The following is a 17,500-nucleotide window of genomic DNA, read 5'->3' as shown; positions in this document are numbered from 1 at the left end:
CATTATATAGCGTTAAAAGTTTATTGAAATCTCTGAAAAAATCTACTAAATAACGGAGAACCTCACTTTTTAATACAAAACATACAGTAACAACTTTACCCAAGGCTACACATGAAACACTACTTTACAGGTTACCTCCATCCAGTTGTGCTGAGGCAGGCAAAATCCTTAGTATTATCCAATTCATTGATAGAAAAGTGTCTTTCTGTTCCTCAGTGTATGCTGCTATCTTTCTTACAAGAAACTTGCTTAGGTGACAATTAATGAAGAAATTCCATACAGAGCTAGCTGAAGCAGAGGAATGTAAAACATCTGATGCCCTCCTATATCACCTTGGCAGGCTGTGGGTCATTTGTCGTGCGGCCCATGCAGGTATTGAAACTTTCACATCTGCCTTTATATTTTTATGTTTATAGCTTGTTACCTTATTATCTTCTTCTTGATTTTAGCTATTTCTGGTCAAACTACAATTTTTCATGTGGTTTTGAGCCCACAGTAAGTCAATATTTAATTTCTTTAATGGGTGATCCCTATGTTATTTATATTGCCTTGTTGGGTTCTTCAGTGGGATGAACATTTTATCAGCAGTTTATTTATATAGCCTTTGGCACTGAATCTTGGTTTACTTTTTCTTTGTGGTTACCTTGCATTGATAGTGATTACATTTTTATTACCTATTAAAAATTTATTGCACTCTTCTAATGGGTCCTGAACCTCATGATTCTGGAGCAGTTGGGTCTGGTATAGCTCACTGTCTGGATGTTCTTGACTATTATAACACTATGAGTGTTATAAGAATATTCTAGTTATTTGAACTTCTTCAGGTTCTTGAGTTGCTTGATGTGTTTCATGTGAGTTTGGTATTATATAACACTGTATGTAGCTTTATGAATTTTATACATAGTTCAGTTTCCTGCTGAATAGCTTGGTGATGCAAGAGACTTTCATTAGAAGTATCTTATAATATGTTTGTTTCAGTACAGTTCCTTTGCTTGTTCATGACCTGGGTTGTTATCTCATGGATAACCAAGAAAGAAAAGCTTCTTATATCTTAGGCTTCAGGCTACATTTTCCCAATGTGTGGTGGCAGTTTAGTTGCAAAGAAGGATACAATACACAGCTTTATGCAAAGGATAAATACTTATTGTAACTCTCACAATTAACAGTGCAAATAAATAACACACTACAATACAGTGCACTAAACAGTAAACTTGGGTGTGTACATGAGTGTGTGTGCCATTCAAACAAATTGGATGCAGTATGAGATAGATACTACAAAAAGATACTATCCTATAATATGTTTGTCTCTATACAGTTCTTTTGCTTGTTTATGACCTGGGTTGTTATCTCATGGATAACCAAGAAAGAAATCAGGCTTGTTAATATCTGAAGCTTCTTGAATCTTAGGCTTCAGCGTATATTTAAACACATGATAATTAAACTCAACCTGTGTTGAATTTAATTATTTTGTTTAAACATTTACATGCTTAGTTCCGATGGAATGGAAATATAATTATGAAACTGTACATACTGTTACTTTGAATGTACTGAATGTATGTTCAAGAAATATGGCAAAATTTTAATAAATTCCATAAATATGTTATAAAAATAAAATGATTTTTTAATAAGGTATTTTTACCAAAGATCTGTTTGTGAATTTAGAAGCTTTTATTGAGTCTGTTCAAGTGAAAGCTAATTTTCATGTTAAGAATAAAAATACTTATTTTCACAGTACATATTTTAATATTTCTTTGTGTAACCTCTAGAACATCTTAAATGAATATCAAATGTTATTTTGATAAAACTTGATTTTCTAAAATTGTTTTCTCTACTTTACCATTAACTGTAACAAAATATCAATTCACAGTGAAATGGAAAGTAGTAGAATACAAAATGAATGTATTTGTTTCTTCATTGGTGGGAAATTTTAACAGAAAATTAGTTATTTATCCTAACAGCCTCAGCTTCTAACTTTTTAAAATATTATTTCTTTTCGTTACATGGTACTACAATAAAACTATATATACTACTGCATGTAAAATGTGATATTTCTTTTCGTTACATGGTACTACAATAAAACTATATATACTACTGCATGTAAAATGTGATATTTCTTTTCGTTACATGGTACTACAATAAAACTATATATACTACTGCATGTAAAATGTGATATTTCTTTTCGTTACATGGTACTACAATAAAACTATATATACTACTGCATGTAAAATGTGATAAATCATAGCAGGAACCCACTTGGTTTCTTCTAAGAGCTTACTGTAAACAAATGATTAGGTTATAATTGTACGTTTATAATAAACTTGCCTTACCTTCATAGGACTTGTGAAATTATAAATTTTACATGAGATTTGTTATGTAATTTAAGTTTATAATATTTAAATTTTATTTACTGTTATTAAAAAAATTGATAAAAACTGTTTAGTACCGATACAAAGTCAAGACATTTATTACACTCAAGTTGACATTCTTGGTAAGTCTAGTGTTGACTTTTCAAATTTTGATGTTTAAAAAATAATTCATTTGGCTTTCAGTTATACATTTTTTTGTTTTTAGAATGTATCAGTCACCAGAGCAGAATATCTCAAAACTACTATATCTTTCAAAGTAAACTAAAAGAGAAAAAGATTATCTGCTCAGAGTTGTGCAACAATAATTACTGACAAAGAATCATAGGTTATTAGTCAACATACAAAAGAAACAACTCTAATAAGCTTTATGCAGAGGAGAATCTACTTTTTCTGTTGGGTATAAACCTGCCCAACAGCCATATAACAATAATACATGTAACTATATGGCAGGAGAGATAGGAGGTTGTTTTTGAGGTTGGACAAATTTATTCTAACCTCAGCAAGTTATGAAGGTACAAGTTTGATATTTTATATTCTTCCATTTAACAAAATAGGTTGAATTTTTAATTTCTTGTAAATTCTGAATATTGTATTAAAGAAATTAAATCTAAAGGGGGGATTTCATAGTGCAGACATGTCCCATGACAGTAGAGAAAGATCTAGAATATTTTAAATATTTGCTTTTGAAATTGAGAAATATAAATGGGTAATATAAACATTTGAATTATAAACATGTGTTGATGATGAATTGACATATAGTGATAAAAAGTTGTTAATTGAATCTTCAGTGTGATGTGGTCAAAGATTATGACATGCACTTTGATCCTGTACGTAAGGTTAAAGTGTAGTGATTTACAAGTTTAAAAAAGGTTCCATTACATGATCTGTTAACACAAAGTTATCTCGTTCTATAATTATAAAAGCATGCAAAGTACAAAAGTTAGTATTTTGAAGAATAGGTTATCTTTAATGTTAAACTGCACAAGCTATAGCAAAACCAGCTACTGTTTTGGCCCAAGAGGTATTTAAAGAAAACTTATTAGTTTTTCAACTGAAGTAACCCAATAATTCTGCAATCCACTGCATTACAGTAGTAACCCATCTTACACACATGCATGCTTTTTGGATTATAATTCACATGGATTTAGACTTGTTAAACAAATTCTTACAAGTGTCGTGGTCAATAGCTACTTCCAAAATGTACAACCAAATGGAAGATCAACTTTCAGAAGCTGTAACAGTAGTATCTAGTATGCAACAAATGGAAGTATGTTGCCATACTGGGTTAGGAATATCTCTGCTTAAGCATCTGCAAAAGTGTGGTATATTTTTTCTCCTGTTGTTGACACAAGATTTTAAAATTTGTGCAGAACATGTTACAAAAGTGTATATTTCAAGAGATTTATGGTGGTTTAGATTAGAGCAATTTTGTGAAATGAAACATTCTGAGAATGGGTATAAAGACCAATGTGAACTCTGTACATTATAAGACTATGTGCTGACACCTATACATCATAAGGAAGTACAACCATTGTGTGGTTTGGATGCCAGTAAGATACAATCTCATCTAGATGAAAGGCCCAGCTACACATCTAGTTCTCACTAGGACACAAAATACAATCATAAGTTAGTACAAAACCTTTGTAGACATCTTTAGACATTTGTCACTGTGTTGCTCAGATAGGTTTTTGAATGGTTTTGTTAGTGTACAGTTGATGGCCTTTGATAGGTTTTTGAATGGTTTTGTTAGTGTACAGTTGATGGCCTTTGATACACATGTGAAGAGAAGATTGGCAGCATCAGCCTCAGTACATGTTGCACAAAAGTTTTCTGCACAGAAAATTGCACTGCAAAGTAATAGTTCATAACCAAAGCCACTACTTATATTGCAATCATGTAAGAACTTTGCTACAATCATTCCATTATTACTTAAGGTATAGTAGAGTAAATGAAAAATTTTGCATGTGGAGTTTATTTTTTCTCTGCATATTTGTTACTAAGTGCTAGTTCTGTTAATATTCTGTTCTTTTGTTTTGTAGCTTACCAAATTTTAGTGTAAATGTTTTTAGGTCAGCTGTGATAAACCTGGCTTTGAATTAGATTATGGTTAAAACTTTTGACTTGTGTGAATTTTTTATAAATGGCAAAATTACAATGTACAAAAGCTTGATTTGCAAATTAAAAAAGTGTTAATGTACATGTAAGTAGTGTAGAAATCATACCATATTTTAGGAATTATGAAATTTATTTGACTGAATATTCATCACTATTATAAATGAGAACCACACATGCATATTGTCACACGTGTATGTACTTTTATTTCAAGTTCAACTCCAATGAGTTTGTATGTGATAATTTTTACAGTATTTATGTTTAATCAAAATCTTTCTAATACTGTACCTTAGATTTCATACAATGGATGTGAAGACTGCAGGACTGTACCATTTCCAAGAGGTCACCATTGATCTTGACAAGCAGTTAGACAAACAAAAGGCAGATATATATCAAGGAGAAAAAGTGATGGATTTTTGTCTTGAAACAAAAATGTAACATATTACAAAGAGTGTGAGAATGATTTGTAGAAATGTGACACCACTTTTATTTCTTGTCAAGTTGAAAATAATCACTGTAATGAAGCTTATAGTTTCTGGAAGTTTTTGTCTGAGGTACAAGTAACACTAAATTTTGTGTAGTTGGGTTATTACCATCATGTCAGCAGTCACTTTTGCACACAACAAATCAAAGCCATTGCCAGATACAGAAGAAAAAGAGGAATTAACGTCAGTCCGAATAACAGTAAACCCGGTACAGAGTCGCATTTTTTCTCCACCATGTTCATCACAGTCAACAGCTGGTAGTTTTAGTATTGATGCCCAGAAATCAGGATGGTGTCCTATTCTTTTTGAGCGTGCATCTAAAGCCTGGTGGGATCCTAGATTTGACTCGAGAGTTCTTGAGGAACAGTATCACAGAAGTACTTTTCCCTTAACTTGCCAGCGTTTCCAGTATGCCCTTCTTTATCTTTTTCTAGCATCTATCTCATACTGCATCTATTTTGCTTGTATGGCACATACTAATTGGATTCCTTTTGTGGTTACAAGCATTGTATTAATGTGTTACATTGTTGCAACACTTCTGTTCACATACACTAAACATTATCAGAAGTATTATTTTTCAGTATCACTTTTCACTACAGTTTTTCTTTGTGCCTTGTCACTCTCTGTTTTTGCAAGCTACATTGGTAAAGAGAGTACAGCAGACCTTAGCCTTTCTCCTATTGGCCTTTTTTGTATCTGTTTAAAGATTCTCTTAATACTGTACACTGTGATACCTTTGCCTCTGTATCTATGCTTTTTGATTGGTGGAACATATTCTATAATATTTGAAGCTCTTTCTGCAGTACTAACTGAAGACAACACATCTCTGATTGTTGGCATAAAAGTCCTGTTGCAATTGTGTATACATATGATAGGAATTCTGATCTTGCTTATGGCTGAGGTTAGAATGAGAAAGACCTTTATGAAAGTTGGACAGTCTCTGTTGGTTAGAAGAGACCTAGAAGTGGAACAGCAGTTAAAAGAAAGAATGATTCATTCTGTAATGCCCCCAAAAGTTGCAAAGTGGTTAATGTCCATACAAGATAGGGAAGATGAAGAGCAACAAAACCCTGAAAGTGGTAAGAGACGAATTTCTACCAGTCCTCGGCAGTCCCAGATGATCTTTCGTCCGTTTAACATGCACAGAATGGAGGAAGTAAGTATCTTGTTTGCTGACATTGTAGGTTTTACTAAAATGAGTTCTAATAAAACAGCAGAACAGTTGGTTGGGCTGTTGAATGATTTATTTGGCAGATTTGATTATCTTTGTGCCAAACTTGGTTGTGAAAAGATAAGCACTCTAGGTGATTGTTACTACTGTGTCTCTGGATGTCCAGAACCACGATCTGATCATGCAAAATGTTGTGTTGAGATGGGTTTAGCCATGATTAAAGCAATTGGAGAATTTGATGAAGACACTAATGAAGATGTAAACATGAGAGTTGGTGTACACACAGGTACTGTGCTCTGTGGTATTGTTGGCACAAGACGTTTCAAGTTTGATGTTTGGTCTAATGATGTCACTTTTGCAAATCTTATGGAGTCAACTGGGAAACCAGGACGTGTACATATTTCAGAGGCAACTTTTTCTTTCATTCAAGATATTTATACAGTTGAAGAAGGTCTTCCACAAAATGGTACGTTCTTGAATAGTAGTATGTGTTTTATAACTCACAATCAAAAGAAACAGTATAAACTCAACACTTGGGTTAAATTTTATTAAATTCCATGTATCAGCATGTGAAATTCTAACCATGTTCATTTTTCCTCATAATTAACAAAATGTTTCTGTTGGAAAATCATAATTATGTGCTGAAAGTAACATCAGTTACGCACAGTTTGTTTCTAAAAACAAGTCTGTGTTCTGGCCAAAAATTTATTTGTTTTTGAACATTTTTTGTTCAGCTTGAGGCATGGTGGTGAGTAAAACAAAATATGTGACTTAGTTAACTAGTGAATGAATATTTGCTGTAAAATTCTTAACAATACTATAAGTGTAGCTATTAGTATAGGTGCCAATTTTGATATCATTCCTTTAAGTTTCACACTCAACCTGTTTTTTTGGCTGCACACTCTTTCACACCTAAAGTGTTTTTGATTATATATTGTGATGTTTTTGTTATTACACACCAATAAACCATGGCAAATAAAAAAAAGTAATACTCAATATTAATCCATATTAGCTTTAGGGTTGCAACCCTGTTATTTGGAATACGCCTTTACAGAATAAACCAGATTTTTTAAAAATGTGGTAATAGTTTTTCCTCTTCAAAACAGTGTTATAGCTTCTTTTATACTAACACCAGGGAATTGAGATCAACAGCTTCTTGTCATCACCCCATGTAATTGGTACAGCTGAATCAAACATTTTTATTTATGCTAGTTGTTTAAGCTAATATCACATGATACTAAACACTTTTTAATTATGATAGTTTCATAAAATTTAGTAGATTTGTGGTAAAAAGTTGGCAATCAGTAATCAATAGTAACTATCTACCCACATGACTTGTTAAAAACTTGAGCCAGAAGTTGATAACCTAGAACTCAGGAAGAGCTCAATTAAAATTATATTTGTTATATCTTGGCTATTTTGTAACAAATTGTCATGAAATTTGGTATGTGGTTAAGAATTCAGTAGAGCACATCGAATGAAAATATGTGGTAGTTTGGATTGCCACAGAGATAAAGAAGGTGGAAAATCCCTGTTACTCCTGTTAATAACACAGCATATCCTGCAGCAGATTACGTTGGCTACATGACATGCTGCTATGTGTCTTGATCTGGTATTTAATCTACCACAAATTGTTACTAAGTTAGCAGCATAGTGTAAAGTTGAATAACTAGTAATTCTGACATCAAGTGCATAATCCCATGTTTAATAGCACTTTCTAAAAGGTTGTAATGCTTGTACTTTACCTTTATCTCTGCAAGTGTTTAAAGTTTCCATTGTGGAAGTAGTCTGAATTCTAATTTTCATTATCCTATTTCTACTTAGGATGATAAGGCTTCTAGATTTTCCATTTTTATGTTTTAATGTCTCATTTATCTTTATTACTTCCACAATTTTTGATTTTCTGTAATAATTTTGGGGAAACTTTTTTATTTTTACAACTGGCCTGTCAGAATTGTGGTATTTGCTTTTACACAGTTATTCTGTTTTAAAGGAAGGTATTGGGTGTAGGATGTCTTGTTCTGTTTGCATGAGCAATTGATAACTCATTACTGTTGACAGTTAACCCAATGCAGTTTCATGTCATTATATCCTCAATTTGTAGTCAATTAATTAATTGTTTTTACAGTTTTCATTGGAAATCACTCTTGATAGTACTGGAATATATATTTATTGAAGGGAGGATTAATTTGGCCCTTTTCACATCTTCAAACAAAATGTGTTCTGTTACCAGTGAATGTGAGCATCTGATGATGAAGACCTTTGCATTATATGTTATTACCCAACACATATATTTTACTTTTAGGAAAATTTTATAATAATAAGAATGAAACTCCAGCACTTTGGTTTGTTTGGCTGAGCTGTTATAAGTTATTCTCTGTTTTCACATAGTTTAGCATCTGTTTGTTTTGTCTACTTTTATTCCTTTGAATTTGTTATTGTGTAGCAGAATCTTGATTATATCATTTGACTTTATGAACTACTGTGTATTTCATGTTGCATTGTGTTTATCTGTTAGCATTATTTCTTGTTGAATTTTAATGTTTGTTTGTTTTCTTTGTACATGGTAATACTGGAAGAATTTGTGTTTTTGTCTGGTAGCAAAAGGTAAGATACTGGTCTTTAGTCATTCAGAAAAGAGAAAGAGGGGGGGGTTGAATTGTAGACATATGGGACTAAGCCAAATGTAATATGTAGTGATATAGCCTGTATATCAAGTGGAGCTAAATTAACATCTAAAATGCTAATTTAAAAATTTTCATTATGAACAAGAGGGAATTCTCTGTAGTCATTGCTGTAATTAGATCTTAAATTGATCATGAGATGGAACTATGTACTAAAAGTTTATACTTGAAAAAAGTCTGAGCTATTCTATTAGTTGCTTTGCGACAACTAAAAATGATTAAAGCCACTCTTATATGTTTACTTTCAAAATGTTTGAATATGCACGTATACAATGAAGTTTTTCATCAGTAGAAGTATTAGTGGTTATTTTTTGTTTGTAATTTACTGAAATCTTAAGTATATTATTTATTCTTGTTTTCTTCATGTAATCCTATATGACTCTTTGTTAAAAGTTTTGTAAATAACAACTTCTTTTGTAGTTTTTTATTTTAGATATCAAAGAACTCATACATACCTTTTAAAACTTCAAAGAAGTTGTAACATGATCTTTGCATGAATAATTTGCATGCTGGCTATTCAGAAATGTTGATTGTATTAATTAGCTTAATTGAAAATGTGATATTAGAAAATCCAAATGTACAATGTACCATACAAAACGTGAATATGAGATTTGTGATGCTATGTAGCTTATTAGTTAACACATAGTAACTAAAATACATGACTTAGAAATTAAATTACCACAAGTTTATAAAGTGTATTAGTTACTGTTACACAGAGTTTGTTTTTAATTGATAAGTTACTATTCTTAGTAAATGTATAAATAACTTTTTTTGTAGAAGTGAAAACTTATTTCATTCGAGGTCGAAAACATGCAGCAAGAAGCAGCAGCAGATGTTGTCGCCATTCTTGGCCAACAAATTCTATTCCCTTGCCTAATGTTCATCATCCTGGTGGTCGTAAAGCTAATAGTCTTTCAGAAAGAGGAAATGATTCAGAGGGAGATGGTTCTACAATGCCAATGTTACAACCTCATAGACATGGAAGTCTCTCCACTCTCACAAGCAGTAGGAAGGACTCTGGAATTCGAAGCAGACGTAGCAGCTTACAAGACGTAGTAAGTAATTATTAATTATTTTTCATAAATGCACTTTCTAAAAGTAAGTGGATTGGCTACTCAGAGTGTTGTATGTTTCAAAATGTTGCATAATTACTACATAACTATAATTGTTCAGTTCAAGTTATATAAATATTACCAACTTTTCAAAAGAAAATAATTTTTTTTATCCAGAACTTACCTTATCTATTTGTGTGTTGAACTTCTCTTAATGAAGACATTTACCAAACTCTTAAACTTATATGGAATCTGTATAGATTTAAGTCTAGAAATGCATATACATTTTTTAAATATCCAATAGAAGTTAGTTTACCTTTTTGTGACAGGCTTGGTATAAAATACACTAATTTGTATACGGGTCAGATATGGTAAGTATTTATAGTGTATCTTTGTGTATCTTTATGAAATTTTGTAGATGTTTAGTAAACCTTACATAATTTTCTGTACACAAAAAATCAGGTTTTTTTAATGAAATATTTTTACCGAAGATTTGTTTGGATATGTATCAATTTTATTTCATTACTAATATGAGTTTGAAATGATTTTAATGTTATTATTGAAAACTATTCTTTGCTCCAGAACTCTCACGTACAAATTATGTGATCCCTAAAACCTTTCAAATACATTTCAAATGTTTGTTTTCAGTAAGACTTTATATTTTCTCTACCTCAACTCTGTTCTATATCTGTCAATTTTACTGACCTTGGAACTGCCATAAAAAATTAGGAAATAAATTGCTTTTTCATTTTAGAAGTAATTACTACATATTATAACACAAAAATACAGATGTTTAGTCTAAATAGCTTAACTTTCATAAGTATCTCTTTGTATATTTTTATTATATTAATCTTTCTGCAATACCTTGCTAACATTATAGAAGTTGCAATGATATGATTCATATGCACTAATGTTGCAGTATCCAAGAATATAAAACTGGCCTTTACAAAATGACCTGTCTTAGTTGTGTTTTAGTGGACTAGTATTTTCTATACACCACTACTATTGAAAATAGTTGTGAACTTTGTTTTTTTTTTTTGAAAAACATAGAACAGTAAATAAAGAATTATAAAAAATAATTACCTTTTCTAGTTACACACTCTCAATTCATTTGCTGCTTGCCATAACTTGCTAAGCCTTGTCAAATTTCATCAGTATACCTGTACCATTATAGTGGTAGGTGTAAGATTTAATTGATTTCTTGTGATTCATTCTGTGTCATAAGAATGTTGGCTAGAACTGGTGACACAGGATTTCCCATGCTAAATATTTGTAGGTAGTTTTGGTTATTGAACATGAAGTTAGTTTTGGTTGTAGTGAATTCTGTAAGGGTTGCTAATTGGTTGCTGGGGATATGTATCAATGGGTTAGGGTCTTGGATATAAAGTTCTAAAGCTATCTTGCAGGCTTCAGTCGTTGGGACTTCTGTGAAGAGGGAAGATTACATCAAAACTGGCCGTAAAGGCTTTACGATTTAGTTGATTAAGAATATATTTAAAGTTGAAAGAGTCTTTTAAAAAGGAGCCGGCTGATGTTACATATTTAGAAAATGCCCACGCTATAAATTTACCGAGTTTGTAGTTAAATGATTTATAGGTCGACATTATGGGTTGTAGTGGACAATCATGTTTGTGAGGTTTGGGGGTGCTCTGTAGTTGTGGTGTGCACGAGTTGGTCTTTCGTAGGTAAAAATAAATGTTTTTTGAGATTGGGTTGGTTTTTTCATTTGTAGTAGTATTTTGTTTAACTTGGTTTCATGTGTTTTTGTTGGATTTGTGTTAATATTTTAAATTTGTTTGTATCTGACAAGATGTTCATTTTTTGAATGTATTCATTTGTGTTCATTATAACTATAGCATTGCCTTTATCTGCTTTTAGGATTTTGATTTTGTCTTGTTTTAAGTTGCTTATAGAATTAATATATTTTTCTTTGAGGTTGGTTTTTTAGATTTCTTTTCTGTGAAATTATGTTGATAGTTTTGTGTGAAAATTCTTTGAGAAAGTTGTTTAAGATACTGTTTTGAGGTGTTTCAGAGAAATAGATGTTTTCAGTTCTACCTGGAAAGGTAGGTTGTTGGTTGTTAGTGGAATCATTGTCGAAGTTATTTAATACTAAGTAACTTATACATTTTATTTTGGGTCGTATATAGAGGGTCTTGGATTACTGTCTAATATGAAAATGCTTCTTCTAGGCTTAGGTTTAGGACTATGAGCAACATAAACTTTGGGCTGGAAAATGCTGGGTAAATGTTTTAAACTTATTTTGGGGAAAAAATAGCATATTCTATGCTGGGAAATACAGTAGTTATACATCAATAGTGTTTTACATAAAGTTTATGTTACCTGTGGATTACCATAAATTACTAAGTTACAAAAAAATCATATACATTCAGGAAGTTTTTTAAAAAATCAGAAGTACTAAAAATGTTTGTCTTATCCAAACTTGTGTCTTTTTATGTAAAAGAAAATAATCTGGTATATTATTTTTGTATTATAACAGCTGTTACATATTTATTTTGTTTTTGCTCTAGAGCTCAAGACTATTTCTCCAGGTGTGACAGACATAACAAATCATAAACTTTGCTTGAGAAAACTTGTATAAATAAGACTAATAACAGACTGGGTATTCTGTCCTTTATATGTGAAGTCAACTCCACCAGGTGTTGTTGTTTGTTAATAAGCTAATTATTGCCAAGAACGTTCTGGTACAGCTTTTTAATTTTACTGGTTATGATATCGTTTAATAATGACAGTTCAGACTTTCATTTTGTATAAAATGTAACAGGAAGCATTTGGTCAGTTATTCTAGCTTGTCTAAATGCTAGATTGTTTCTCACTAAATGATTGTGGGATATTGTGTTAGTGTAGAATGATGTAATATCTCTTTTCAAATATTTCAACACCTTTGCACTCCAATACCAAACCAAATTATTGTGTAAAAGGTTTTTGAATAGGCTTATACCATTTTTCCTTAGTTAAATTAATAATACTGGGCCAAACAAAAGCTGATTATTACTAGTGATACATCCACTTGTAGGCCTTATAATAATGTCCACACAGTGTAATATTTTTCACATCTACCCCTTTATTTTATAGGGCCCAGCATGGCCAGGTGGGTTAAGGCGTTCGACTCGTAATCTGAGGGTCGCGGATTTGAATCCCCATCACAACAAACATGCTCTCTCTTTCAGCTGTTGGGGCATTATAATGTGATAGTCAATCTTACTATTCATTGGTAAAAAAATAGCCCAAGAGTTGGCAGTGGGTGGTGATGACTAGCTGCCTTCCATCTAGTCTCACACTGCTATATTAGGGATAGCTAGGGCAAATAGCCTTCGTAAAGCTTTGAGCAAAATTCAAAAACAAAAAACAATCAAAAAACCCTTTATTATATAATCTAACAGTTTGTCAAAAGCTTGTTTCAGTTGAGGAATTGAATGTTTCAATGATTAAAAAAAGAATCTATAATAAATGGCTCGTGTGTGCTGTATGCCCCTTTAGAGATGAAAATTTCAAGCAGTACCAACATATGTGAATCTGAATGCATTTGCGTGGTTTAACATTACTTTTGCTTGAAAATATGATAAAATAGCCTCATTTGTATAAAAAATAATAATAATAATAATTAGTGCGATGTCTTCACTTACATCTGACAATTTTTTAGTATGTTATTGCTGTTGTGTAAGAGATGGTAATATTGGTAATATATATATATATATTATGCATAGTAGTAATTTTTACTTCTGTTAGCATTCCTGTGAGAGTGGAAAGACTATTATTTTAAATGATTTTTAATGAATTTTACGCATAAACAGTTATTGATAGGTGATTATTAACTTAAAACTATTATAAGTTTGTTGTTTAAATATTGATAATAATACAGTTTCTTTCTTATACATTACAAGAGCAGTCTGTTTTTCTAAATTTACTGCGTTAATGCTTATAATAGTAAGATAGCAACCACAATAATGTAATGAGTAATTTTACAAAGTATTCACCCTTCAATTTTGTTTTTAATGTGTTGATTCAAAGTAATAGCTTGTGATTTCTGTTTTTACTGAGAACATATTGAACATTGTCTAAAATAATTTACATGTAATCAATGATAATCACAGCATGTATTAATTTTCAAACAAAAACTAGCTCTTTTTGAATTTTTGGTTAGGAGAGCACAACTTTAATTGTAATTGTACTTCAGTCCTTATTTATTCTCAATCTATTGTTTAGTATTGTTCCAATTTTCAACCATCCCTTCTGTGAATGTGTTGTGATAGTCTCATAAGAATATTCATACTGGCTTTCACAATTGTAGCAGTAGAAGTGGGATGTGTGTTCTTGCATTTAGCTTCTAGCTGAGTTTCTCTTATCAAAATCTCTAGATTGTGTTCTTTATTTACTATAATGTCAGCCTTCTTTTTTTAAAAAAGTCTCTTTTCCTTTTTTTAGAGTTTAGAAATTTGAATGTGCTTAGAAATTGGTCACTGCAGGAGATAAAGAGAAGTTCAAGCTTTCCTTCATAGTGAGGACAATAATATATTTCCATTCAAGTAGAGAATTTTTCTCTCTGACTGTAAGCAAACATTCTCACATTTTGGGCATTTCCAAACAAATGGGTTGGACCTTAGGTTTTTCTTTGCTTTTATGAAGCAGAGCCACACAGTGTTTCTTTCTTATCAACAGAGCTTCAGCTAACTCATAAGTGAGATATTTCATGGACAGCCTCTTATGTGGAGGAAATTTTTCCCATCTCCACAATATCCAGAATTATTAATACCTTCAGCTCAAAAGTAAACTAACTTGGTAGATTGGACCTGGAAAAAATAAGTTAATGAATTTAATTCCACACAACAAATTGACTAGAAGTCCATAATATCATAGATCAATGCATGAAAAAACTAAAATCTGTAATGCTTAGAGTGCATTAATTCATCATGTTTCAATCATTGCAAATTTTGAGGATTTTGTCTTCAGAGTTGGTGATGACTGGAAAAGTAGGCAAAATAGCTATAAAAATGCTTTCCAGTGAAAACTTGTTAAATAAGTCTTAGTCTTTTATTATGTGATTTAAGAAGGAAATGTAAATTTATTTAGTGCTTTTAAAAGATTGACAACAAGTAAATCATGATCATGATTAGCAGTCAGGTCTTTTGTATTTCTTTGGGAGTTGTTGGGTTTTGGTTTTTTTTTAAGTTTCAAATGACTGGGAACTTTTTTTTTTGTAAATACCAGATATGCATGGCAAAACATTGAGTCTATAGCCATAGTCAGTAAATAGAACATTGAAAAGATAAAAACCTTGAAAATACGAGGTATTTGCAGTGCATTTGTATGGTGAAGCTACTATCCATAAGAATGTTCAAAATATGAGTGACACATCAATAGAATGCAATGAGGTGGCCAGGATATTTTTGGGAAATAACTGCTCTCTTCATGTATGTGACATTGTTTGTTATAATACCAAAGAAGCTTGTCACAACATTTTTTACCATTACATAAGTTATTTTTCAGCTGTATATTTCTATGTATTTGTGTTTGTGGCTGTATTTATTAGTCTTGCAGACAAGATGTTCATGAAGTAATTACAAAGTTCACATTTGGTTATCTGGTATTGTACTATTGGTTACAAAAATGGAATATCACTGCAACTTGTATGGAGAAGGTAAATGTTATTGTTATTTAATAGTTTTGTTTTGAGCTTAAATATGAATTAACTATAGCATGTTACAATTTAAGCTTGTGTAACTTGAGAGTGATTGCACCAGTGAATGAAGTGTTATCTGTCATACTACAAACAAATCTTTCTTACTGTAACAGCTAGAACTTGTAATATAATATTGCTACCTGTTAACACAGTAATACTGTATTACATGGCCCCAGTGTAGTACAACAGTATGTAGTATGTCTGTGGACTTACAATGCTGGAAACTTTGGTTTCAATACTCGTGGTGAGCAGAGCACTGATAGCCTTGTGCGTAACTACAAACAACTAAAATCAAACCACTAAGTATCCAGCTTCAGTGTATGTAGTTTGTAGGCAGTAGTGTGTGATATTAATGGATATTTCTCTATTATTTTGCTACTTACACCCTTGTGCAAATTAATTGAAACAAATGGTCATTTTACAATATTTTCAGCATGGCGGTTGGTGTAGGCTCTCTGGACCCGCTGATTTTCCTTTAATAGTCATTTTTTCACACAGACAGCATCATTAGCTGTGTTTTGCCGTATGGTCGACCTATTTTTGGGATATATGATGAAATTTTGAGGAATATTACATCGTTCGAAATTGCGTTAGAAGGACAAGGAAACCAGTCAAAACACAACTTCTTACCAACTCAGTGAAGAAAAAACAGTATCAATGGGGTCTAAAATACAAGAACTGGATGCAAGAACAATGGAGGAAGGTGTTATTCAGTGACAAGACTCATTTCTTCGTACAGGGTCAAAGAAGTCCATGTTCGCAGATCTCCAGGTGAGAAACTTCGAGAATCTCACATCAATCAGTATGTAAAACATCCCTTGAAGAAGATGTTTTGGGGTTTTTCAGCTACTATGGCATCGGAGACTTGCATGTCATAGAAGGTATGATGCGAGGACCAAAGTACATTGAAGTTTTGCAGAGAAGAGTCGTTCCAGAATTGCAAAAGAGATTTCTAGACAGATCTGGCATTTTTCAGCACGATCTGGCTCCGTGCCACACCTCTAAACTTGTGAAGGATTTTATGACTACAATGCAAATAAAGGTGCTGGACTGGCCTGGAAACTCTCCGGACTGAAATCCTATTGAAAATCTTTGGGCGATTTGTAAAGAAAGACTTCGGGGAAAAGACTGTACTACAAAAGATAAGCTAATTGAGGTGTGGTACCACAATCCAAAAATTAGTAAAGATCGCAGTCAACTTGTGGACTCGATGCCAAAGTGGATTAATGATCTTCTGAAAAATAAAGGCGGTCATATCATGCATTAATTTGTGAGTAATTTTTGGATTCTCAGAAATAAAATGCAAAAAATTGAAAAAATTGTAATTTTCTGTCTTGTTTCGATTAATTTGCACAAAGGTGTACGTTTATATTGACAACAGCCATATTATAAGTGTGATGACTGTTCTTAATGTGTTATGTAAGTGCAAAATTTACAAGAAGGTAACTTATTCAGATGCAATTCCTGAAATTGTTATACTAAGCCTAAATTATGAACAACAGAAGTTATGTATGGTGTCACCATTCTAATTTTATTCGTTAGTCTTGATGTAGACTATATGAAATAAGACAAGGGAATGTTTTTTGCTCTTCATCTTTGATATATATTTGATACAAGAATATTAAGTCTATTTCTCCAATAATAGTATGCCCACCTACATTACTATTTGCAAATAAAAAGATTACCAGATTTGTATAATAATATTTACAGGTTTTTCTCTTTTGTTGACTGTCGAGTACATTAATAATCATGTGAGGTTTTTAGAAAGGTGTCAAGTTTTGTTTGGCAGTGGAATTATTATTTTTAAACAGAGTATTATATTTGGTTATTTAAAATAATCCTGCACATAATCTGAAAGAAAAATGGGAAACAAAAATTGATCCGTTTTGAAATAAATAGACAAATATTATTGGACATGATATACTAAGC

The 17,500-nt window shown here is 31.7% G+C and overlaps 1 protein-coding gene across 2 annotated transcripts in view; it reads left to right on the top strand.

The window, feature by feature from the left end:
- Positions 1–17,500, top strand: part of Ac13E (Adenylyl cyclase 13E) — a 39,298-nt gene that overhangs the window by 10,757 nt on the left and 11,041 nt on the right. For both annotated transcript variants that reach the window (XM_076490839.1, XM_076490838.1), the window contains exons 3-4: positions 4,772–6,600; positions 9,596–9,873. In XM_076490839.1, the coding sequence (XP_076346954.1) occupies positions 5,076–6,600; positions 9,596–9,873 (1,803 nt within the window). In that variant the 5' untranslated portion in view covers positions 4,772–5,075. The remainder of the gene's footprint in view (positions 1–4,771; positions 6,601–9,595; positions 9,874–17,500) is intronic.

The sequence above is a fragment of the Tachypleus tridentatus genome, chromosome 2 (assembly GCF_004210375.1).
Source record: "Tachypleus tridentatus isolate NWPU-2018 chromosome 2, ASM421037v1, whole genome shotgun sequence".
In the NCBI taxonomy this organism is placed as follows: Eukaryota; Metazoa; Arthropoda; class Merostomata; order Xiphosura; family Limulidae; genus Tachypleus; species Tachypleus tridentatus.
The sequence above is the reverse complement of the archived record's forward strand: the minus strand, read 5'-3'. Positions and strand labels throughout refer to the sequence as shown.